Source organism: Nomascus leucogenys, chromosome 5 (genome assembly GCF_006542625.1).
Source record: "Nomascus leucogenys isolate Asia chromosome 5, Asia_NLE_v1, whole genome shotgun sequence".
NCBI classification, from domain to species: Eukaryota; Metazoa; Chordata; class Mammalia; order Primates; family Hylobatidae; genus Nomascus; species Nomascus leucogenys.
Genome location: NC_044385.1, coordinates 97171058 through 97198024, shown reverse-complemented (window position 1 = coordinate 97198024; position 26967 = coordinate 97171058). Strand labels below are relative to the sequence as shown.

The following is a 26967-nucleotide window of genomic DNA, read 5'->3' as shown; positions in this document are numbered from 1 at the left end:
CGTTTTTAGGAGAGATGCTCCATTTGCTGCTCAAAATTGATGCCCTATAAGGAAATAGGAAGGAGGCATGCTTATAAGGGTTTGCACTATCCAAATGACTCTGCCCTATTGTGATTCAAGGACAGAGAACTAAGCCACAAAATTCATTTAATCAAGCTTCCTTTATCAGTGAATACAAACATTTACTAAAATTAGTTTCCTATTAAATTTATCTTTACATATGGCAATTAAAGCCATTCTTGTAATGTAATAGTTCCAGGCTAAAATAAAAATTGGCTTTCTTATTATTTTACTGGGAATTATTTTAGGTAAAGGTGGAGATTTTTGGAACTTTCTTTTTATAGGTAGACTCAGTCCAGCAGGAAAACAAAATGAATAATATAAAAAACATAGACCATTTGTAAATTAGCAGCATTACGAAAATTTAAAAAAAATAATAATATGCATACACTCTTTTTTAGCCATAGTTCAAAAGAGGCTAAAGAAGGAGAAGAAGGCAAAGAGAAAATTGCAGGAAGCACTTGAGTTTGAGACGAAACGGCGTGAACAAGCAGAACAGACGCTAAAACAGGCAGCTTCAACAGATAGTCTCAGGGTCTTAAATGGTAAGAGGGTGTATATTATTGCATGAATAACTGTCATTTTTAATGCTTAAAGGACAGTTTAGGCATGTGTTTGTAGTTTTGTATGTTTCTATGTCTTGTGATTCATTCAGCTATACTTGAAGCTGAAAGCAGGGTGGGAAGAACGTGTTGGGGAAAATGCCTTATTTTATAGGTGCTTCCACTGTTTTTTACTGAACTCCAGCGTCTGGGACTTGCGTTGCTTCTCTGTTTAACCAGAATTTCTTCTACTGAAACACAATAAAATATTAATTTGATAATTTCCGAACCCCTATCCTCTTTTATGAACAATGTTGTGTTGCTTACTGTTCAAATCTTCCGAAAATTCTTATGGTTATAGTTTTTGTTCAACCTTTAAAAGATGACAAAGATTTATGTAATTTTAATTCAGCACCAAAGTAACAGGTTGCTCTTTTTTTCCAAAGGACAATAGGAATCAAATGAAATATGTGTCATTCTTACCTTTCTGTGCTTTTAGACTCTCTGACCCCAGAGATAGAGGCTGACCGCAGTGGCGGCAGAACAGATGCTGAAAGGACAATACAAGGTAGGAATTTGCAGAAGGCTATAAATCTAGATCCTGCTATATGAGTTTTTCCTCAGCTTTAGCCTGCTATTCAAGCATGTAGCCTACCATCTGGGCCACATCAAAACAAGTTCAAACAAGGTCAAGTTCATCTTGCTTGTTTATATGAGTGAATTCATTCTGTGCTGATAGATTTTCTTTAAATTAACAGGTCATCTCTGTTTATACAATGCAATTAAAAGGAATAATTAATTTTAAACAATGTATGATTTAATCTTGGACACAGTAAATGTGCTTTATTGAATGTTTGAAGCCCAGTCTAATGCAGGAAGGGTTTATAAGTTCTGTGCTACATAAATAAAATCTGTGGTTAATCAAATAGGTAGTTCTTACAATTTAAAAATGTCTAACTACTCATTTTTATGACAGTTACTGCAAGGTACATGCAAAATAGACTAGTTGAATGTTAACAATAAATAAGATTGTTTAGTTCCTATGTGGATTCCAAATGTTCTGTATGCCATTATATACACTTTAATAACACAAATCTGCTGAGTAAAATCATATATAGAATACCAAAGGGAGTTGTATTAAATGCTCAGAAGAGCTAAATATGTATATTGTCATGATCGTACTATTAGAAAAGAATAAAACCAGAAGGTAGCATTTATAGGCAAACATCTATTCTAGACGACAAATTCAACCTAACAACATGAATACTAAACAGTAACAAGAGCATTTGTTTTCTATTTAAAATGAAGGTGATTCTTCAAAAGGATGCCTAAAATGATTAACTGCCATAATCCTCCCAATTGCTTTTATTCTGCATTTTAAACTCAATCATTTTTAGGATATTATATGACATTGTGTTACTTAATCAGCTCCAAATATGTCATTCTTGGCTTAGTATAAAGGAAATATATTTTTGTAAACTATCATACGTGCAAGAAGTAACAATCACAAACTTGAAGAAACATTTTTGAGGAAAGAATGGATTTTGTTTGCCTATATTTATTTTACCTGAGGCCATGCTAATTAATTTGTAAATCCTAAGGTTTGAATCATATGTTATTATAAGACATCTTGGATATACAAGATTAATGCTGTTGTAGATAGAGAAAAAGATCTGAATTTTTAGAGTACTATGGATTTCAGCACAATTATATTGTGTATGTGTTTGTATGTATATGGTTATGAAAATTAAAAGAATCATCTTGCATCTTATAAAACTTACATACACATGTTAAAAATTACTGTTAATGAAAAACCAGTCCTCTTTATCAGGGACAATAGCACCAATAAGACAAATGCAAATATCAGCACCAATGTGTACATGCAGGGGCTATTCATGCATAATGTCAAAGTGGTCTCAGAAAGCACATGAGCCCATGTATAAGTGTGACGTATAAATCATCTGGTATACACAGAAGCCTCAAGGTGGTCGGAACTCAATCTAGAAAAAATTAGAGACAATATCGTCCTGCATATAAATGAGAGTTTCATTGTTCATATTAAGAAGTGATTAAACATTTTTGTATGGTTGATATAATATGTATGCCACCCGTTAACAACATGTTGGTTGTTAATAAGGCTATGGTTATTTTTGTTTGAATTTGTCAAATTTACATATGTTCAAACATACATTTTAATATAGGTAAAGTCTTGCTGTATGAGGTTGAAATGTTGACAACTTTCAGTTTCCATTGTTGTGGTTGACTTATTCTGAAGAAAAGTTTTAATCACAAATTGCCTTCCTTTTAGTATCCAGAATCTTACCAGTGGAGGAATACAGTAAACCTACGCACCAACAACTTAATGATTAGGGAAGCAAAACATTTGTACAACAATTATACGTAGTCATTTAAAACAATATACACATTTTATGGAATTATTTTTGCCTTTAATTGTAATAGAAAATACTCTGTTTATTCATTCAGCCTGTCCATTGTTGTACTGGTCAAAATGTATAGTTGTTTTTTAATAAAACATACTATTCATTATACTTGCCAGATAATATGACTTTTCCCAAACTGTAATAAGGAAAACACTGTCAATGAATCTGTTTCTAGCTGTTAGTTGCTAAAAGATATTTTACCAGCAGTCAAACTATTTCAAGACTCTTAACATAACAGAGCAAAGAGATCATATTTGCTGTTCTAACACCCTATTCAATAAGCTTTATTTGCCCTTTGAAATTTTTTTCTAACCTCAGACAAAATTCATACATTTAGAAGCCAACAAACAGAGTACAATTAAGTGTGAACAAAAGCAATCAAAGAAAGAATACTGTATTTAGTTAAATGTTGTCTAAGGACAAGAAAGGGAAAGGCAAAAAAGAAAAAACCAGATCTCATTACTAATTTGTGGAACGGTCTATGTCGTGCATTTTGGGAGCCATGAGCACCTGCTGCTTCACAATTCAAGAATGACACACACACAGCCTCTCACAAACATCACTTTCTCTCTCCAACTGTCCCCAAGCCCAGGTGTTATGACATTCTTTGTATTATTTCTTGCTCCCAATCCAGCCATAACTGAAATTATTTTCTATTCCAAAGTAAACTCAATTTATTGGGAAAGACAGAATAAGCCCACAGGTTTTTTAAGCTTCTCATGTATTTTTAACATTTCTGGCAATAAATAAATGCCACACTTGGCCCAAGAGTTAGTCACCTAGAAGTTGGGCACTTAAATACTTACTGCTTGAGTGCTAAGTAATTACCCCTAAATATGCACCTCTGGGTAGACTAAATATTGCCTCATTGGCATTTTGTATCACCATTTCTATAAAACCACAGAGGTGGACAAGAGGAATCAAGAAAGTAGTTTAGAAATTATTTCTGAAGAAAGAAGCCCTAAATAATTTACTTGCATTTTCTTAATAAGGTAAATCAGCTCATTGTACACAGGATAAATTCTTCATTGCTGATTTTCAAATAACTAGGAATTCACGAATTGTAAAATGCTATAAGTACAGAACAGACATTCAAAAATTTTAAAAAAACTTCTTCCAGGACCTGAAATATATGGCCATTAACTCTCTTATGCTTTATGTCATACAGATTTATATGGCATGATTTGTGTTGGACTTTGAAAATTTTACCCTACTCAAGAATTTCTCTAAGATCTTTTGAATATATAAAGTAGACAGAGTTCATAAAAACAATCATCGAGCAGTTTTTTGGGCTAGTCAGTAAATATCCCTCAAAACCCCTTTGGCCCCTACACATATATATGCACATACACGTACATTTTATGTAGCCAAATCTATAACATGATGGCTTTCTTCAGCTAAGTCATCATCTTATTTTATTCTTTCCCTTAGGCAACAGCATCTACTTTCATAGTGTCTTTCTTTCTTTTTTTTTTCTTTTCTTTTCTTTTTTTTTTTTTTTTTTTTTTTTTTTTGAGACAGAGTCTCACTCTGTTGCCCAGGCTGGAGTGTAGTGGCACCATCTCGGTTCACCATAACCTCTACCTCCTGGGTTCAAGCGATTCTCCTGCCTCAGCCTCCTGAGTAGCTGGGACTACAGGCTTGCACCACCATGCCCGGTGGTGTTTTTAGTAGAGACGGTGTGTCATTATGTTGGCCAGGCTGGTCTCGAACTCCTGACGTTGTGATCCACCCAGCTTGGCCTCCCAAAGTGCTGGGATTACAAGCGTGAGCCACTGCGCCTGGCCCCATAGTTTCTTTAACTTACGTATTTAGAAAATTTATAGACATTTTTCCAATCCACTCAGACATCTCTTAAGAGATCCAGATAATAATATCCAACTTTTTATTTGGTCGATTCACAGAGACCTAAAAGTTCAGTGCACAAAACCGTATGTATCCTCTCCCCTCTCCCCAAGCCTGCCTTTCTCCAGTGTTCCTTCCCTATGGCACCCTCATCCATCCAATCCAATATTGTCGTTAATATGTAATGAGGGCAGAGTGGAGCATGACATTTCCCTCCCTCACTCCCTCATCCTCTATGCCCAGTCACGACTCTTTCCCTTCAGTCTCTGTGCTGCCATCATACTGGAAGTTTTTGTTGTTGTTTCACTTCTTTCCCCACCTACTGGAGACATTTTTTCTTCTTCCTTGCCTTTACTTAACCACCCCTTAAGTCCCAGCTTGGAAATATTAACTCAACAAACACTTCTCTCTCTCACTCTCCTGCTGTGGCAACTCCCTGCCCCCTGGGACTAGTTCTGCCTCTTAGAGGTTCTTACTACACCTTCCATTTCTCCACAGGAACATGCTGTACATGCAGTTCCTTGTTCAATGCCTTCTTGTTCTCTCTATGGTAGCTGGGGCAGAGCATAAACCATGCGTGTGTGGTTCACTGTCATGTTCCTGTTGTCTGAGAGAGTGTTTGGCACGTAGTGGTGCCTGCTGTGTGTTCCCTGAAGGAATGAATCAGCCATCGATGAATTAGGACTTATGTTAGATCTTGTGGATATGAAGATCCTTAATGTTCTGACATTTCTCAGACTTTGGTTGAAGAGACTGATGAGAGGGAAAAATGGATGACCTAAGAAACCCAGAATTAGACCTGGCACGGTGGCTTACACCTGTAATCCCAGCACTTTGGGAGGCTGAGTAGAGTGGATCACAAGGTCAGGAGTTTGAGACCAGCCTGGCCAACATAGTGAAATCTCATGTCCACTAAAAATGTAAGAAATTAGCCAGGTGTGGTGGCAAGTGTCTGTAATGCCAGCTACTCGGGAGGCTGAGGCAGGAGAATCACTTGAACCTTTGAGGCAGAGGTTGCAGTGAGCCAAGGTTGCACCACTGCACTCCAGCCCGGGCAACAGTGCGAGACTCTGTCTCAAAAAAAAAAAAAAAAAAAAGAAAAAAAAGAAAGAAAGAAACCCAGAATTAATGTTTATATGCAATAGCTGAATTAACAGGATGTGTTTATTCTTCGTTTGCATTTTTAACTTTATTTTCTTCTTTTCACATTTGACCTAAGATTTGGATTCTGTAAATACTTAGATCCAATTTTCCATTTTAAATTGATATTTAACTTACCACGATAACAAAAAGTTCATTTTCAAACTAGTAGTTTTTTGCTTTCACTTTTTAAGTAAAAACATGTTTTTTTAAACCAAGAAAAATAATTGTTAAAACCAATGGCGATATAGACCATAGTTCCTCTGACATCTTAGAATATCTGCAAGTTGTGCTTGCAAAATCTTGACTTCACTTGAAAGTACAACTCTTTTATTTACATCCAATGACCATAATCAAAACTGTTTGGCTTTTTATTCTTTTTTGACTGATCTTAGATCATAGAAAACCAAATATTCTTCCAATAAAAAGACATAAAAGACTTGCCTTCACGTTAAAAATGTTTTTTCTAATGTAAAAATATCTTCTTTCTGTTTGCTAAATATTTGAAGATACATGCTGAATTTTAAAATTATTCATTTTTTCAACAAATATTTATTCAACATTGATGATATGCCAAGCACAGTTTTATGTAACTGCTTTAACATTGGGAAAGGACTTTAAGATAAATTAAATCTCCTTATTGTGCAAAAGAGGGGGCTTAGTGAGGTTGGATGACTTGTTAAAAGTCACACTAAGAGTTTATTTGAGCTAGGACTGTAAGTCCAGTTGCTTTCCACATCTTGTTCTTCCTGGTTGCTTTTAGATTAGTATTGTTAAATTATTCCCTTCTTGCTCTTTTACAATATATTATTATTGTTGTTATTTGTTTTGTTAACTTATAGGTCCAAAGAATCATATTTCATGTCATTCTTATGATGGGAATTTACATCTTTGAGCAAGCTTTTTTTTAAAAAAATCAAATATGCTGTCACTCAATGAATTTCCTAGTAATACATTTTCTTTCATTTAGACAGGTATGTTAATAGTAAGTGGAAGTATTTACTCATTAAAATAGTTAGGTGGATTGGGAACTGAAATGTATTGAGCCTTTCCTGTGTATTCTAATTTAAAGGCAAGATCACCTAAGATCAGAATGACTAGTTAACTTTCTCACAGTCATACTACTAGTTAATGGGGTTTCTGGGTTTCTGGCATTGAATCGAGATTTATGACTTCAAAGTCCTTTTTGCTTCCACCAAAACGTTTTACCCAGGCTTACATGTCCCTTTTATAAGATAACCACTCCCAACCACATCACTCATTTTAGATAGTTAGCTTGTTGCCTCTTAATGACTTAAAAAGTCCAAAACAGTGTACTGCCAACGAATGCTATACAATTGAAAAAATGCTTCCTTTCCTGCTTTTTACTTTTTTATCAGCCATTGTGCCTATATTATGTTTTTAGACACTTCCAGATACACTGGGGGAAACCCCACTCTAAGCAAAGAAAATAAAGTGACAGTGAAAAAATTAAGACAGTAATCATATTTAGAGAAAAAAAAAATCTACAACTTAGCATGTAATGAATTTATGATAAATTTACAATGTCAGCGACAGATCCAATTTTGATTTAATATATGACATTTGTTAAGTCCCTTTGTTTCTTTTGAAGTATGCATTTGAATAGAAGTTGTTAAATGGTATCCCAAGACTTTCATACTTTAACAGCACTAAATTGTATCTTACTTATACTTACCACTTTTAAGATCTTTATGAAAGTATTGTTCAAGTTTGATTGTCATATAATTGTTAATGCAGATTTCAATTTTTAATATGACTTTTAATATCAGTGTGGGAGTGGGGGTTCCTTAGGCACTTCTATGGAAGCTAATAGTTACGAAATGCTAGAAATCAGGTCTAGACTGAAATCTCTGCCCCATTGTTTCCCCCACCCCTTTAGCAATAGCTTAACCTCAAAAGGTCATTGTGAAGATTAAATAAAATAATCTATGTAAAGCACTTAGCACATGCTGGGCAATAGTTTGTATACAGTTAAGTTTTCGATGTTAATATTAAATTTTATTATTACAACATATTTACTACAGGTCCTGGCAATTGGTAAACACTGAAGCTATTATTACTTTTAATATGTAATTTACTTTTCCCTTTTCGGGAAATCGACCTGTGTTTATAATACAATGTCGAATTATTCCCATAGTAAAGTGTTTGTGGAAATGTCCAAGAACTTTTTAAAGTTACCTAACCACATTTTCCATATTTAAAAGTGTCTTTATTTAGATTAAAAAGGGGGATGGGGGGGAGATGGAGAGGTTTCTTAGAAACACAACAAACAAACAAATCAGGACTAAAACTGTTTTTGGGGCTGCCTGCACCACATATTGACTTGATTAGTCATTTAGAAATAAGTAATCACCATGGGTATTACCTTAAACCATTTTTCTCGATCTTAAAATATAAATATTAGAATTATGTTATTATGAACAAAACAAAACAATAAATTTGCTTCCAGTCCCTTGGCACTGGTTTCTGGTGTTTGGCAGCATTTCTATATAGCTAATCAATTTAAGATGTCACTGATTAAATTGAACAAAAGGTGATATTGATTGTAGGCAGTAACCAATAAACAGACTCTTGTTCTATAGTTATTATAGGACACTGTTAACTACTCATTTAACTAGACAATCAGTTATTAATATTAAACAGAAAGTTTTAGAGATACTCATAAATTTTAACATTTTATAAAATTTTAGAATAATTTTTTTATTTCAGCATAAATATTTTGTTCTTTTAAAAATATATTTTAAAAAGTAATATTGTTTTTTAATGTAAGTGGATATGCTTGAACTCCAAATGCTGAAGGCCTCTTGCGGGTTTTTGTGGGAAATTGCTTCTTATGTAAATTAAACTATACGTGATATAGACATAGTAGGCATTGTTAAGTATGAAGCCACTCAAAATAGCAATAGAATGTAACTCATCATAATTATTTACTATGTAAAAATATTTAAATAGATTATTTTCATAGAGCTAGTTTTCTAAACTGGTTCTTATGAAAAAGAAAGCACTGTTATTATATGTCTGTGTTGGGACATTTCATGAAGTTTTGTGATGTTATTTCAATCAGGCAGAGAAAATTTAGGCATAATGATTGAGCTTAGTTTGTAATATATTTGTCGTCTTTTTTTTTTTTTTTGAGACAGGGTGCTGCTCTGTCACCCAGGCTGGAGTGCAGTGGTGCAATCACAGCTCACTGCAGCGTCAACTTTCCAGGCTCCAGCAATCCTCCCACCTCAGCATCCTGGGTATTTGGGACCACAGGCATTGTGTGCCACAAAGCCCAGCTAATTTTTGTATTTTTTGTAGACAAAAATACAAAAATTTTTTGTATTTTTTGCCATGTTGCTCAGGCTGATCTCGAACTCCTGAGCCCAAGCGATCCACTTGCCTCGTCCTCCCAAAGTGATATGATTACAGGCGTGAGCTACCACACCCGGCCTGGCATCATTTTTTTCTAGTAAAAATAATGTAATAGGGGGTTGGCACTATGTGAGTTCCGGAGATAAGTTACTTTAATCTGGGAATATCAAGGATGATGGATTGAAAGTGGAAGTTTAGAGAGGGGAGTAGATATCGTGCAACTAAATTGCCATTAAGTATTGAAACAGAGCTTTATTAACAGAAAATATAAATGTCTTGTTAGCATAAATAAAGTTGAAAAAATAAATTAAGTTGGCTTGCTTATAAACATGTTTGTGGTTGGGCTTAAATAGTGTCTGGAAGACCAATAGTCAAAAATAGTGATATATGGAAACTGGGAAAGATATTAGCAGGGGACCCTAAAGATCAATGCTAGATCCATTTTGATTTAACATCATAATTAGTAGCATGGAAGAGTGCTTAAACAGTGTATCGGTGAAATTCACAGGTGATCCTAATTTAAAAGTTGTGACACATCTCTGCGGTCATCAGTATAAACATGCAAAATAAGCTTGGGGAATTTAGAAATTTAAGAAAGAATGAAATAAGATTACCTTCATAAGAAAAAAATTTAATTTTAACATCTGTTTTTAAATTATATTAAAAAGCTCAACAAATATCAATGATAATATATGTCCACTTACATCTTTTTATGGTACTATAGTAACAACAATTAGCTGCGGGGCTGAGGAGAGTATCAGACAGAGGTAGAAAAATCAGCTGCATTTAAATTTCACATATATATATTTGTACTGATGATACTTTTTACTGCTATGAAAGCCAAATAACTAGGAAGTTGCTTTTTCATTATAGTCAATACGTTAATTTTTAAGAATTTTTATACAGTATAGTATTATCTTCAGATTTACGAAAAATATATTTATAAGTTTTTGATTTGAGTTTTTTTAACCTTTCTTATCAAATGAAAAAAATGATGGTTCAGTGGAGCAAGTTATCCAATTAACTTGTTCATCAAACATGATCACAACAAAAAATGTATATAATGACTACAAAAGCTGAAGAAGGTTATCATTTAGTAATATAGATAACAACTAACTCTAATAGTTCATATTCACAAAGCCTGCTTCCTCTTTTTGTATTCATCCTCCATGGTAAGGATATCCTAGCCATCTTAGAGAAACTTTGAGAAACACAGCGGCTTCTTTAAGATGGAGCATAAATATAATTAATTTTTTTTCTCAGAAATGTTATACTTCAAGAGTCATAAAAGTGATCTGAAAATATTTAAGTAACAGAAAAAGAACCCCCATTTTAAGTCTGTTCGTTACAATACAGATTTGCATGAGCAAAATAAAAAATTGGTATACAAAAGCATGGTTATGGAAAGTGTGTTATTAATTCTGATAGCAAGTATATGTTTAGACATTCTAGGCATATAAACTCTTTGATATAAATTCTTTTTTAGAAAAAAAGTAATCATTTAAACTATAAATATAAAAATGCTTATAGTACATTATTCCACCTCCCATGGTTAGGGACAGAATGCACACATGCCACAATAATGTTTTTTTATTTCTACTGTTCGAACCATATTAATGAGAACATCATTTTGGAGAACTAATTATTTCTATTTGTCTTGTGTCACACTTTCTAATTCCCCTATATTAGCATAGCCAAAGCAAATTAATTGCTTTTCCAGTAGTTGAACCTTGTCCAAGAATGAGCTCACATTCCCTTCCAGTTTCCCTGTTTCTGGGAGTGCATTGTGTCAGAAATTTCTCTTGATACTAAACATAGTCTTGAGAATATCTTTACAGATTTCTGTGTGCTCACTTGATGAAATTTATAAGTTTAAGTGACCCGCCAAGAAAGATAAAGTTCTTAGCTGCAAGATTATACATCAAAACAGTTAAAGTGAAATTAAAATTAAATGAATGAATCTCACTGAAGCAAAAAAAGCAGTAATTAATGGTTCCCTTAATTGTCTTCATAAAATATTTGCATGGGTCTAATTTGCATAATTTGCATGTATTAATTAATCTTTCAAAGGAATTTTGTGCTGAGAGAAGCCAAAAAATCTCTTTGTTTTATTTAAGATCTAATGAAATATTTATCTTCTTTAATGAACTTCTCATCTTCATTAAAATAAAAATTGCACTAGTTTGTATGTTTTAAATGTTTTTATAATTGAAGTATTCAAAAAATATCTTTAGTCTTACAACAGCTGAAAAACAAACATATTATTTTGCATTCAGTATCATTTTAACAACAGCAACACTTTAAAAGAAAGTTCAATTTCACTTTCTTAAAGATGGCAAATCATATGGCAAATACATACAGCGATTTAGTTTTAAAATAAGATTTATAAAGACCAGCTCATTTTTTTTAATGACAATGTTATTTTTATGGCTGAAATACTGGGCAATTAGAGGGTATGGGTATTTTTCTCATCCATATGAGAAAAATCAGAATGTTTAATTGTTTGGGAAATGGTTCATTGGTTGAAAATATTTTAGCTGGTTAAAAGAAATTAGTCTGTAAAAATCCATTTGTTATTATTAACAAGTGCTATATTGACTGACAGTGTTCCCTGGCAGAAACTACACAGTTCTAACTTTATTCTAAATCTGTCTGCTAAAGAATTGCAGCAGGACTTTCTCCTCTCACAAACTAAGAGATCATAATGAAAACCAAGAGACGTGCCTTAGAAGGGATGAAATCCAAAATCTCATCAAGTGCCAAATAGTATACATTAAAGGGAACTGAGGAGGAATGGGAGGAGAGAGCCTGGAAGTTAAAAAGATGTAAGGGAAAGGATATTGTTATCTCTTAATGGAATTGTTTTTGACACAGCAGTGTTTCAGGATATTACCAAAAAGAACATCATCTAATACTTCCAAAGCAATGTAAGGTTTATACAACTTTTTACAGGCATTATTTGTATTGATCTTCACAGTAAACCCATTTTATATTTGAGGAAACTGAGACACATAGATGTAAGTCACTTGGAATCAAACTGTGAACCCAGAATCTTTGAGTTCCTTTGTCTCCATACGCCTTGCTTCCTACATGACAGCAATCTTTTTATGTCGTGAGAATTTATGAAGTGGCTGTGAGTGACTAAATGTTAAAGTAGATAATGAGGGTGGCATAAATTTATGAGGATTAAGATTCAAAATGCAAATATATAGTCTTTCTATGTAAAGTTTAGTAATGTGATAAAATCAATTAAATTGACTTTGAGTTTCCTGTAGGATTCATCTTTAGTAAAAAGGCATTTTCATTAGCTTGCATTTTTCTCAAGACGTTTTCTCTAAAATAAAACAAAGTTTAGTTTTCTCTAAAATAAATTCACTAGTTTACAGGGATAATTAATAAATTAGTTACACAATAAATGCCAATACAGATTTTATTTTACTAATATCGATAATGTATTTAAATAACTGGTTTTAAAATTATTAAAATTAACATTAATACAGTTTAGTGCTAAGAGAGCAGTGCTGAACTGAGAGTAATAGTCTAGTGTCAATACATCATTCATTAATGTTGTGACCTTGGTAAGTCACTTTAACTGCTAAGTCCTGTTCTAACACTGATATTTTTATTCTGTCAAAATGGCAAAGACATCTACTTTGTTCACTGAGTATAGACACACAAACACATGCACACACATGCATATGTATTCATGGTTTGTGTGTGTGTGTGTGTGTGTGTGTGTGTGTGTGTGTAGATAGATAGATTCTAGATCTAGAATTCCTGGGTTCGAATTCCCATGCTGCTGTTAACTGTATAATACTAAGTATAATACTAAGTGTGTAAATTACACTGTTTGATGTTTTGGGTTCCTAATCTGTAAAACAAAGATGATAATAACATTTTATTCGTGGAATTGTTATGAAGATTAAATGAATTAATACATGTAAAGAAGTTAGAACAGTAGCCGGTAGAGGCCAAGTGTTGAAAAGACTTTGCTATTTTTACAATTATGCACAAATTTAATGTAATAGTAGTTGAAATTGTATTTATTTTTGGTAAAAATTAAGCGTATCTTGCATTCTCCTAGGTCAATGATTTTTTTTTTTTCTGTATGTGATACATAGCTATTCTTTGAGGCATGATTGAACTGGAAAATGAAATAAATATTCACCAGATTTTCCAGAGAATTTAAAAAATTTATGACACGGTGTGAATTTCAATAGTTACATCAATTAAAACAATATAGCACAAGGAGTTTTATTTGCAGCTACATATTATATATAATTATTTATCTCTTTCAGAATAAAAAATAAACTAGTTATTGTTGGCTCAAATTTAAGATGGAAGTGTTAGAGTGTCTTAATTTTTCTATTATATTTGGCAAATTTCTCCTAATATGATTTGTATTTTCATATAGTGTGGAGTAACTGCAGACTCTTCTAATTCATATATAATCACACTCCAGAGATAGTAAATCTCCAAACATAGTTCCATTTAAGCTTACTAATTACACCTATAAAACGATGAATGATGGCTACAAATTATTGGATCTGACTCTCATTCTTTATTTATTTCTCCCTGGGAGAAAGAGTGCTGGATGGGGAGATTTTAGACCATAAATTATTTCCATACATATTCAGATGTGCTGTGTTTAACTTTGATTTCATACCCTGGTTTTACATTTACATTTAGTTCATAAGGTTTATGAAGTCATCTTAACAGAATTAAGAACTAATTATTTGATTTCTATGGTAAAACAATATTATATTAATAATTTTGATGTCTTTATTTTCTTAGTGGTTTATACTGGTTAATACAGTTTTAGGCCTCTCTTGTTCCAAAGTATCATTGTCTTTTGACTGTCCTTACCAAATTTCTCCATAGAAGCTATATACAATTTCACAACCTGGGCCTTCTTCATAGTTAAAGGATATGATTTGGAGAGAAATTTCACTAATGAGAAAGGATTTGATGTTAAGATAGCAAGAATGGAAAGCGCTTTCCTCTTCTAAACCCAGTAGATAGTAATGAGTGCCAGCCAACCCCAGTGGGACCATAAGCCCAGTAGTACCATATTTGTTCTCTAAAGGAACTCCAAATACATATTTTTATGCAAAGTTGCAGATTCTTAAAAGCACTGTAGAAGCCTGAATAAGATGCGGGCTTATTTATGTTCTCTGATAATAGTAAGAGAGATTTTTTGAAACCTCTGAATAAAAAACAATTGTAATACAGCATAAACAGATTTGAAAATAGCAGTTCCGTCATAAATAAAGGAGAAAGCTCCCAAAGCTCTTTTGAATGAATGCAATGACTTCTCCTAACTGCTTTGAATTCAGACTTACTTTTGAGATAATATTTTGAGGGCCATCTTCCTACATCTTCTTTTACATTTATGCCATTCAGATTAACTCCATTGTGTTAGGCACTTAAGTAGTGTAAATACTGCAAAGGATAAAAATGCCCAATATTTTTATTATGTAGATTCTAATTATTCTTCTTAAATGATTTGAAGGAAGAACATTTAAAGAAATTGCAGACGATGCTTTAATTTAAAGGGTTGATTAATTATATAAGGTAATAGCTAATAGGCTTGTATTTCCCTAAGAATTCAGGACCTAGCCTGGTTAATGTGTCAAAGTCTCAATTACAGAAAATAGTGAAGTAAATGTTAACAGATAAGAGAAAAATATGTTAATGAAATAAAGTCACATGTTTACTGTTTATCCTTTGGAATACATTTCTTGTAATTCTTCATATCTTTGCTGGAGGAGACCCCATTGAGGTTTGTAACATATTTGCACTTACTTTCCAAGGGTTACCAGCAGTGGAGTCAAATGGGACTAGAATAAGGTTTTTCTCCATATTGTTTCATTATTTATAGATATTTTATTGTAATCTTGTAATGAAATTTTAAAATACAGGCCAGATTCAACCAGTGACTTATTGCTCCTTTTTACACCCACTAATATAACAAATGAAGGCAAGTAGCCCTAATGCTTTGACTGGTTTGGTTTCAAACTAGACAGAAATCTCTTCACTGGCTCCCGACAAGACAACTTTGTCAAGCCCAAATCAAGGGCACAGGATGGGGCATCAACACCACCCAATCATCCATCCAGAAAACATGTAAATACACTGAAGAATATGAGCTGTCATGTTAAACAATAGAACAAATCTCATTTTGATCAAGAGCTGGGAATAGTATTTAGCTTAATTTCTACATTTCCTCATCTCGTAATTTCACGTTCACCGCAAGAGTCTCAACTGACTAATTCCAAAAACACTGATAACATTTATCTACACAGTGAAAATGTTATGAAATTAATGCTTGAGTGGTTATAAATCAACACAGAAAAAGATGTGGTGAATTTTCTAGAACGTTTATATACTTAAGATTTTTCAGTATAACTAGATTTTTGTTTTCTGTTTCTGGTAAGCCATATAATAACTGATTTTCTAAACTAATGTGTAAATATTTAGTTTGGTAGGTAATTGCCTACTTGGATCTCAAATGCAGTTCTTGGTTGCCTTGGTTTGAACAGTGTTTTTATGTATGATTCTTTTCTTCGTGAGAAAATTAGAACATAGACATTTATTTAAACCCAACAATGCACATAGAAGAGCTGTGAATTCTCATAGCCTAGTGGTTCCTTTGCATGTTATTTTATAAAACACAAAAAGTGCAAAAACCTTTCCAATGATTTTCCTAACAGTAAAAATGCATAGTCAACAAAAAGGTGAAATTTTATGATGCATTACAAATCTGCAGACTTTTATATTTTAACACTTGCAGTGCTTTAACATGAAAAAATATATGTATAATTTTAGCAGTATTAGGTGACTAATGATACTTTAGATTTACAAGAGACTTGAAAATAATAAATCTTGTTTTTCAGTATTGGCAGGATTTATGATTTCTGAATAAAATGAGTTAGCAATGTGAAAAATATAAATATAAAACGCTAGATTCTTTCTCTCTTCTTTGGGCTTAATTTCAGTTTTAATTTCTTCTCTACTTAGCTTTTCTCATCTCGCTTTGTATACCACTATCTGAAGGTCTATACTTTCATATGGTTTAGCTAATAAACACAAAATATAAAGATATCCCACGAAAAAAGTTCTGGATGTTTCAAAATCATGAATTTAAGTTATAATGAAACCTCAGAATTGCTCTTCTCATCTCTTTCACTCAAATAATTTTCAACCATTTTCTCTCTTCCTGAAACACTACAACTGTTATAAAATCTTCACTGCAGTATAGAATGGAAAAAATATGGATGAACATATTCTTCCAGTATGGCTTCCAGACTGCTATCAATATACTACTCTGAGAATCATCTTATGAACAGTTTAAAAGGACAAAATTTTAAAATAGCTCTTTGTTTTTAATACATATCCTCTTGAATTTTCAAAGTCCGTGTTTAGTATTTTAAAGACACCAAGATCCTGCATTAAAGTACTGCATTAAAAGTTAAGCATATTTGACTTATTGAACTAGCATTTCCTAAAAGTATCTGACCCTTTTTATTGAATTAAAAGTAATAATATTTCATGGAATGAACTTTGGCAAACTATTGTCCGTAACTCTTGTTGAATTTATCTGTAGCAGCCAATTCACTTTAACAAATGCTTATACACTTAAGTGCAGGCCAAAAACAAAAACAAAAAACAAAGAAACAAACAAAAAGACATATCCTTTCTAATTCACTTATAATCTAGTGGGATATACAGAAACAAATAATACTAATAAAATACATATTTAGTTAATTGTTTTTAATATAGCTGTAGATATCAAGATGTTGTTCAGTGTGGTAGGAATTTTAGGTCAGGTTTTATTTATGTAAAGGTATGAAATACTTATGCATTAGATTTTATTATATGAAACAGAAACAATTTTAATGAATCAAAATATAACTATATCATGTGTATGTGTGTCTCGGTATTTAAAAGCCAATATACTCTATACAATATTTAGGTAGTCATAGTTTCAAATTTTTCTAGTAGAACTCATTTTTAGCTTTGTTGGTTGTAAGATCTCACACAATATTGGAAGCATGCATCTAAGCCTAAAATTGATCTAATAGGTAAAATCTAAAACTTTAGAAATTTTGATTTTTTTTCCCTAAGAAAAGTAAAAGGTCTAGAATTCTCATTTAATAAAGTATCCACTTTAACCCAGTACTTCTGAAATGTATATAAATTGCTTTCAGAGTACAGGCAACTGTCAGAGTACATTCCAACTGGCTGATTGATGAAGATTTATTTAAGTCAAGATATGTAAGTCTAGATCTTTTGAGAAGCCATATTATTAACATATTTTGCAAAATTTTTGCAAAGAGGAAATAAATAAATATGATTGTTTCTCAGTATGGAATTGGACAGATTCACAAATAATCTTTATTAAAGTTAAAATCTGGCCTCTCCTGTTTTTTTTAAATTCTGAAATCAATATAGTAAATTCTAAATAATATACACATTACATAAAAGGTATTCATATAGGTGAGAATAAAGGAATAAAAAAGGTAATTCATTCAGAAAAGAGGTAATGAGGGTTCATCTTTTGGCATTCATATATATATAGAGTAAGAAATATAAGGGGTAAGTCAAATTGTAGTACTAAGAAAATGCAAAAGCCAAATGGCTGTGTTTGAAGTTGATAATCTGGGAAAGAGATCCAGGCTAATGTAGATGATGATGAGTTTAGCTTACTAATATGGGGTGTGATGTGACAATGTGCCATTTAGATAGAATTGTAGAGTAAGCACCTCAGGAGATATGAAGCAGGCATTGGAATGTGAAGTCCAGATGAGAGACACAACTTTGGACATAATTGAAGCTGACAAAAATCTCTTATATTGAAAATATAGAATCTCTTTGCATAATCTTGATTTTATTACTCTGAGAATTGAGTCAAGCCACTCCCCACTTCATCCTTCCACAAAGAAAAGACAGTAATAAGAGCAACCAAGGCAACATTGAGAAGCAAAGTATGTTCAAATAGCTATGAGTTAAAACATTTTGTAACATGTTACATTATCTTTATATGAAATGAATGACCTAATAATTTTTAGAAATGGATAGAACATAATGCAGCTTTCTTTTCGTGGGAGTTAGAAAGGATGGATTTGAATTTTGTCTAGGAAAGTGAGTGTAATAAAACTGGGACCAAGAAATTTACAGTGTTAGATTATGTACATGAAATTAGAATAGTGAATGATAAAAATACATAGTGTTATGTTAGATAATTCATGTTTTGACTTAGTTATTTTGCATCATTGTTGATTCTGCAGATTTTATATATGACAAACTGTCAATTCAACTCTTGCATTAAGAGATATGTATTTTTCATGATATTGTTTCATATGGCAATATGTTGGATACCAGTCCTTTCAAGTAATCAAACTTACATTGAATAGAGTCATAAACAAAAAAGCAACAATAATTTACTCTCATTGTAAGCTTTTCCCTCTGATGCATAGATATTTTTTGCAGTCATTTGAACAGTATAATGCATTCTTATTTTGATGAAGGGAAAGTAAAAATTATTCTTTAGTCTCGGTAAATGAAGAAAAACGTGCTCATGTAATAGTGTCCCGAATTAGCACAAGAAAGTGTAGGTTATACCAAAATAATACTATTCTCACACTATATTTTAAGCTTTAGAAACATCATGATCTCTTATATAAAATGCATTTGGTAATAGAGTCATCAAGTGTCTCTTTAGGGCCGCAACGTTTAGAATTTTTATCTGAGCACTGAACTTGTAAAGAAACAGAGCTGTTACAGATGGCTATACAGTTTTGAACTCTTTATACAGGCACCACGATGCTACCAAAACCTGACGGGGAAATAGCCAACGTTTATTATCCAAGACTTAGAAGTTAATATTCTTAGAGCATGCAAGTAGGTTGTCCTGAGAAGAAATGAAATTGAAGTCTTTCCAGTTGAAATCAATGTAGAGGACCATGGATTTTAAGATAAAATCAGCATTTTGGGTTGAACAATTTGCTATCATCCAAGTGCAACTGTGAATTAGCCCTAAAAGAGTGGTATAGAGTCCCTATGGTGGGAAAATAAAGAGTTTTATTATAAAGTGGTTTAGAACTAAGCCTAGATGAATTCTTTAAATTCATAATGCTTCTCGAAATCTAACCTTAATTCAGGATATAATGATCTACATGGTGACATAAGTTAATTTTATTCATGTCACAATCACTAGTGATGGGAAAATAAGGCAATACTGACAGTAACCACAGCCACAAGCTATTAATTTTAATGGAAATAGTGGCCTATGTTACCATGACCCAGGGCAGAATTTCACAATGGGCATGAAATATACATATATCAGCATTTATCTTCTTTCTAAATATATGCACATTTATTATAATATACTTTGCATGTTTAGATGTAGAGTTTTTGTGTTTATTTTCTGAAATTATATTAAAGAAGTTTGGCGATCTTGTGAAATTTAATATATGCTGAGAACAAACCGGAACTTTCAAAAGATATAAATTGTAAGTCCATAGTGCTCAGATGTTTCCTGAAATTCTTTGTTTCTAGAGATAATTTGTAAATTGCAAAATTATCTATTAGCATTACAGTTTTTTGTAATAGGACATTTTGCCTTTTATTGTTGTTACTGCTTTCCATTTTAGAAAGCACTTAGTGTCTTACATTTGTTATTGTTTGTGACCAGTTTGTTGATCTTTTCATGAGCAATTTGCAAAGGATGAGGTCTGTTTCCTTAGAAAATATGCAGTATGATAAACAATAGTTTTAAAAATGGTAAGATACCAGATTTAACCAAAATAGATCTCAGCCAATTACCATCACTGAATCAAAAGTTCTCAGGAACATTAAATATGTTGCCTTGTTTCATTCAATCTGTTATCTTTTTAGATGCTTTTAAGGGACAGATCTAGAATGTGATTTTCCTCTTTTGCTTTTTGTCAGTTCATTAAACTGTAACAACTTCAGCAATAGGGAGCTATACAAGTGCCAGGGTAAGTTCTGTCGTAGTCCGTCTAGTTACCTGATATGGTCATTATTATTCTGAGATATTTTTGATCTGAGAATTAAACTATTTCGAATTATTGTTTTTATTCCTGAGAAGGCCACCAGATATCATGAAATAATATCGCTCTTTAAGGAAAATCTGTTTTTATTCCCAGTACAATCAAAGCACCCTAGGGTAATACAAGCAAATTATTTCCACCTACTAAAGAAGATATATGTATATATCTTGATTTTATTACGCTGAGAATTGAGTCAAGCCACTCCCCACTTCATCCTTCCACAAAGAAAAGACAGTAATAAGAGCAACCAAGGCAACATTGAGAAGCAAAGTATGTTCACGTAGCTATGAGTTAAAATATTTTGTAACATGTTACATTATCCTTATATGAAATGAATGACCTAATAATTTTTAGAAATGGATAGAGCATAATGCAGCTTTTTTTTTTGTGGGAGTTAGAAAGGATGGATTTGAATTTTGTCCAGGAAAGTGAGTGTAATAAAACTGGGACCAAGAAATTTACAGTGTATATAGGAATATATATATATATAAAGAATATATATATAAAGAATATATATATAAAGAATATATATATATCTTCTTTAGTATATATATACACGATATATATATGTATATGTATATGTATATATGTATATACACACACACATATAGGTAGATATGGATATATCTGTATCTATCTATATAGACTCCGTATATAGAGAGATAGATATCTATCTATCTATCTATATAGACTCCGTATATAGAGAGATAGATATATATCTATCTATCTCTCTATATATGGAGAGGTATGTGTGTGTTTGTGTGTGTATGACAAAACAAGTCTTTTAAAAGTGTGAAAATAAATAGTTTGTGATTTAGAATAATTTATCTTTTTAATAGCAAATCGGATGTTTGTTTTGATTTATGCACATTAAGAACAATAAATGTTCTGGGAAACATGCAAGTTAGCCTTGTTCCTCTGAAAGGCAGGCAGGCTCCTAGGAGAAATCAAAGGTAGCATTTGGTTTGGTGAGTTCACATGATCTGGAGTTATGTTAGCAATCTTCTCTGTATTTCAGAAGAAAGCAAACAGAGGTACTAACACACTAAAACTCACAAGAACTAAAATATTTACCTGTGACATTGACCAGCACATCTTTTCTATCACAGGATGACTATTAGTGTCACAACAAATTACCTCAAAACTTCATGGCTTAAAAAGATATTTACTACCTCACAGTTTCTGTGTGTGAGTAATCGGACTAGCTTAGCTGGGCCTTCTGCTTTGGGTACCCCAGGCTATAGGAAGGTGTTGGCAGGCCTATAGTCATCTCTAGACTCCACTGAGGGACACTCCACTTCCAAGCTGACTAATGTGGCTGTTGCCATGCCTCCTGTCCTCAAGGGTGCTAGACTGAGGGCCTGGGTTCCTTGCTGGCCATTGTCCAGAGGCCACCATCAGTTCCTTGCCACACGGAACTCTCCACAGGGCAGCTCAATACATGGCAGCCTGCTTCATCAGATCAAGCAGGTGAACAGATCTGGAGAAGAAGGCTGTGCCTGCAACTTGGAAGTTACAGTCTTTTTAGAACCTAATCTTGAAAGTGACATCTCATCGTTATTACCATATTCTCCTCATTAGAAGCAAGTCCCTAGGTACAACCCACACTTAAGGAGAAGGTATCATGTATGGCTGTAATTGTAGGAGGCAGGGGGCATTGCTGATCATCTTAGAGGATGCCTACCACAGAAGGCTCTTCAGAAAATAAAACTGTCCAGTTTCCTAGTAAGAATGGAATCAGAACAAGGAGTGTGATATATTCCTACTGTTTAATGGATTCAGGAATATATCTAAAGACAGAGCAGATGTCCATGTTTGTCTTTGAAAGTAACATCATCCCTGTTTGGTTAAATTTGCTTGATTAACTGCTTTCTCCAGGCTTCATTTAAGGGCAAACATTCTATTGATTCTCATATTCTTCCTTTAGTTATGATATTTCTGTCAATGTGCTTTCTTGCCTGTTTGCTAGTCATTCTTTTTAATATAACGTTGCACATCTTTGAACTTATCTCTTCTGCGTTAAAGTTTAGTGCACAGAGGGCCACCTTACTTAAAAGTTCTTGTATAGGATGCTATTGTTCTCACCCATATACTGTCTAAACATCAATAGATGATTTCATTAGATAAGATATAAAGAAAAGTTATTTCCCTATGAAAGTGTCACTTCTTTAGCTAGGAAACTCTCATATTTACTGAAAAGTTTTGAGAGCTCTTTCATTGAACTTTGCCTGTCATTTGTCAAGTTGAACACTAAGCTAGAATCTCAGTTCAGCTTTTTGTAAATATATTAAATAAGGCTTTAAAGATGTAGAACCTTATTCACCCACAATTACCTCCCTAAACAGGTATAATGTTTACTAAAAGTAACAAATTAGTCATGCTGGAGAAAATAGAAAAAAAGTAGAAAATGCTGAACTTTTAAAAGCCAGATGATGATTTTTTTTTCCTTCCAAACTTAGAAGAAAATAACTAGGCTTTGACAAGAGCTGCCCTTCTAATTGCCACCTCTGGTTTTTTTCTTAGAGATAACACATAAATTTATTCTGAAAACTCAATTTATTCACAGGATTTTGTCTGTTTCTTGCAGTTCTGGAAAGATATAAAGGCTTGAAATGAATCCAAATATCTCTGTTTTCCTTCTCTGTAGCATCTTATTTGATCAAACAAGAAATAATTTTTCTTCTATGCTCTGTTTTAATTAAGTATATTAGATAATATGTCCATTCATCACTTAGGATCAGATTTGCACTTATATGATTATTTCCTTTCACCTTTGTTTCTTAGTCTTCTTTCCCTCAGAAAGGAATAGAAGAATGGAGAAAGTAATAAGAGATTTCTTTGTCTTTCACTTTGATGAAATACAGAGGTCTCACCTTCCAATCAGGACAAGGTAACCTAAGTGCAAAGTACCCCATTCTCACTTGCTGGTACATTAACCACTCTGACGGCTTCTTGCTTCTTACTAATGAATATTTAATTAGAAGACACACACAAAAATACTTTAGCAAAGCATTTCTCCAGCAATATAATTTTTTTTCTTTATTTACAAAAGCAAAGCAAAACTTTAAAGAGGGCCTGTGCTCTGCTTTTTGTTTTTGTTTTTGATAAGCTTTTAAAAGATAACTTAATATTTATTTCAAATAGAGTCAAACAGAACAGTAATTTCTTACACTAACAAATGCACATTGCATATGCAGTCCCAACTCAGTAACAGGTAATAGTTAAGCAGACTTCATAAAATTTACAATTGTAAATTTGCCATTAAAACATGATACACCAATAGACTAGAATCTAGCTAATGTCCACACCCTCTGTCCAGTAAGTTTCAAACCTGATATTTCTGGAGAACTCTGTTAAGAAAATCATGAACCATTTGTTTCCTACCTAATACTTGAATAAACTTCTCAAAAACCTCATTGCTAAGCAGGAAAAATACTTATCATGAGAACACTGTCCATATGACCAGTGAAACAGTTTATGTGGATAGTAGAAAGGGTAAATCTTTAGCTAGTTGTTAATAAATATCTGATATAGCTGACATAGTGAAATATCTGATATAGCTGACATATTTTTTTTTAATTTGTGTTTGAAAAAAGAATTTAAGCTAGGTGCAATGGCTCATGTCTGTAATCCCAGCAGTTTGGGAAGCAGAGGCAGGAAGGTCACATGAGTCCAGGAGTTTGAGACCAGCCTGGGCAACATGGTGAAACCCTGTCTTTACTAAAAATACAAAAATGAGCCAGGCATGGTGACACATGCCTGTAGTCCCAGCTACTCGGGAGGCCTACAGGAAGATCACCGGAGCCCAGGAGGCGGAGTTTGCAGTGAGATCAGTGCGATGAGATAGTGCCATTGCACTCCAGCCTGGATGACAAAGTGAAACCCTGTCTAAAAACAAAACAAAACAAAACAATACAAAAAAACAACAAAACAATTTAAACTTACAGAGAAGTCCAGGAACAGTGTAAAAACTGTCATGTATTCTTTACCAAGGTTCATCAATTATTAATATTTTGCCTCCATGTGTTTTAGCATTTTCTCTGTCTATATAATATTTTCTGAAGCATTTGAGAGTAAGATGCACATATTATGGGCCTTTACCTATCATCTAACCCATATTTATTTCAAAGAGTATTTATTAACAATAAAGATGTTCTCTTGTACGTAAACACAGTATATTTATCAGCTCAGTAAATATTTCATTGACAATACTTTGATCTGATCTGACATCCAAATTCTAATTTTGTCATTTGACCCAATAATGTCCTTTATAGCATTTGTTTCCCTTCATTACTGAATCTAAATTAGGGTCACGTGCTATATTTAGTTGTCATTTCTCTTTAGTCTCTTTAATCTTGAGCATTTTCTTAGCCTTTTAAAAATAATTTATAAAATTGACATTTTTGAAAAATACAGTCCTTTTCTTAATAGAATGTTTCTCATTTTGCATCTGATGTTTCCTCATGTTTAGGCTCAGGTCAGGTATGCTAAGCCAATATACTATCCCAGTGGGGCTGTGTTCTTCCCAGGGCATAACATCTAGAACCACATAACGTCCATCTTCTCCTCATTTTGTGACATTAATTTTGATAGTTCCTTCCATATATTTTTATTGAGCTCTTTCCATGTACAAGGCAATGCTCAAAATGCTAGAAATACACAAATATGGTACTTTATCTGCTCTTAAGGAGATTTATAGCCAGACTTTCAGCAATTTCTATAGGATAGTGAAGCATTATACTTGTCAGTGTAAGAACACAACTTGGGAGAGATGATAGTCTGGGTCCTATGTCACGTGCATAGGACAGGAACAACATTTAGGTTTCAGCAATGCAATATATGGGATCCCAACTGTGTGTACATGAGTTTAGGCCACTCATTCGTGACTAAAACACTCTGTCGAGGGCTTTCTTAACATTAATCATATAATTGCCTGTTTTTTGTTGCATAGACAAACAATGGATAGTTGACGATGATGATTATTATTATCATCATAATTTTTTGTTAATTTTGCTTGGTTGTGGTTATGGTAATACAGTTTTAAGAACATTCAGTTCTTGAACAGATTCGAGTTCATAGAATCACAGGATGCAGATTTCAACCCCAGTTGGGGCAGATCCTTGAGTACAGACTAGAATATCATTAATACCCTCTCTCTTAACCTTCTTAGAATGAAGTTAGGGCTTTCCTCTGGATGAGGTTTTGGCTTAAGGGAATGTGGTTGGTTTGATCTTTTATTCAGAACCCTCAAATTTTCTCCATATCAGCAATAAGGCTGTTTTGCTTTTTGTCATTTGTGTGTCCACTGGAGTAGCTTTTAATTTCCTTCAAGAACTTTTGCTTTGCATTCACAGTTTGGAAAACTGTGCAAGAGGCCTAGCTTTTGGTCTGTCTAGGACTTTGACGTGCCTTCTTCACCAAGCTGAATCATTTCTAGCATTTGATTTAGAGTGAGAGACATGCAAGTCTTTCTTTCATTTGAGACCATGGTAAGATTATTAATTGACCTAATTTCAATATTGTTGTGATTCAGGAAATAGGGAGCCCCAAGGAATGGGAGAGAGATGGGGTAATCAATTGTCGGTGGAACAGTCAGAACACACGCAACATTTATTAAGTTCATTGTCTTATATGGGCATAGTTCGTGGAACCCCCAAAACAGTTACAATAGTAACATCAAAGATCGTTGATTACAGATCACCGTAACAGGTATAATCATAGTGAAAAAGTTGAAAATATTGGGAGAATTACCAAAATGTGACGCAGTAACATTAAGTGAGCATTTCCCCAGTGCGGAGTTGCCACAAACTTTCAACTTAAAAAAAAAACAAAAAAACAGTATCTGTGTCCCACAATAAAATGAAGCAAAATAAAAGGAAGTAAACCTGTACCTTATCAAACTGTGTTTTATAGCTTTAGATGATCTCTTGTTCTCAGAACATGTTTTCTTTTTTTTATTATTATTATACTTAGGGTACATGTGCACAACGTGCAGGTTGGTTATATATGTATACATGTGCCGTGTTGGTGTGCTGAACCCAGTAACTCCTCATTTACATTAGGTAAATCTCCAAATGCTATCCCTCCCCCCACCCCACAACAGGCCCCGGTGTGTGATGTGCCCCTTCCTGTGTCCATTGTTCTCATTAGAACACGTTTTCAACTAGCCTGTGTTCTCTCATGTACTTTCTTATTTGAAGAGAACTGAAAAATATATAAAAGCAGTTTGTGATTACAATTTTTTGGTCTAATAGCCACAATCAAGAAGTTTACTTCATACCAGCCTTTTTTTTTTTTTTTAATGATGCAATAAATTCTTTTACTTTAAGTTCTGGGATACATGTGCAGAACATGCAGGTTTGTTACATAGGTATACATACGCCATGGTGGTTTGCTGCACCCATCAACCCATCATCTAGGTTTTAAGCCCTGCGTGCATTAGGTATTTGTCCTAATGCTCTCTCTCCCCTAGCCCCCACCCCCTGA

At 33.2% G+C, this 26967-nt stretch overlaps 1 protein-coding gene across 1 annotated transcript in view; it reads left to right on the top strand.

Annotated features, from left to right (window-relative positions):
• The window catches only part of DACH1 (dachshund family transcription factor 1), a 429676-nt gene that overhangs the window by 391185 nt on the left and 11524 nt on the right, over positions 1 to 26967 (top strand). The window contains exons 10-11 of the mRNA XM_030813482.1: positions 462 to 605; positions 1102 to 1170. Of these exons, the coding sequence (XP_030669342.1) occupies positions 462 to 605; positions 1102 to 1170 (213 nt within the window). The remainder of the gene's footprint in view (positions 1 to 461; positions 606 to 1101; positions 1171 to 26967) is intronic.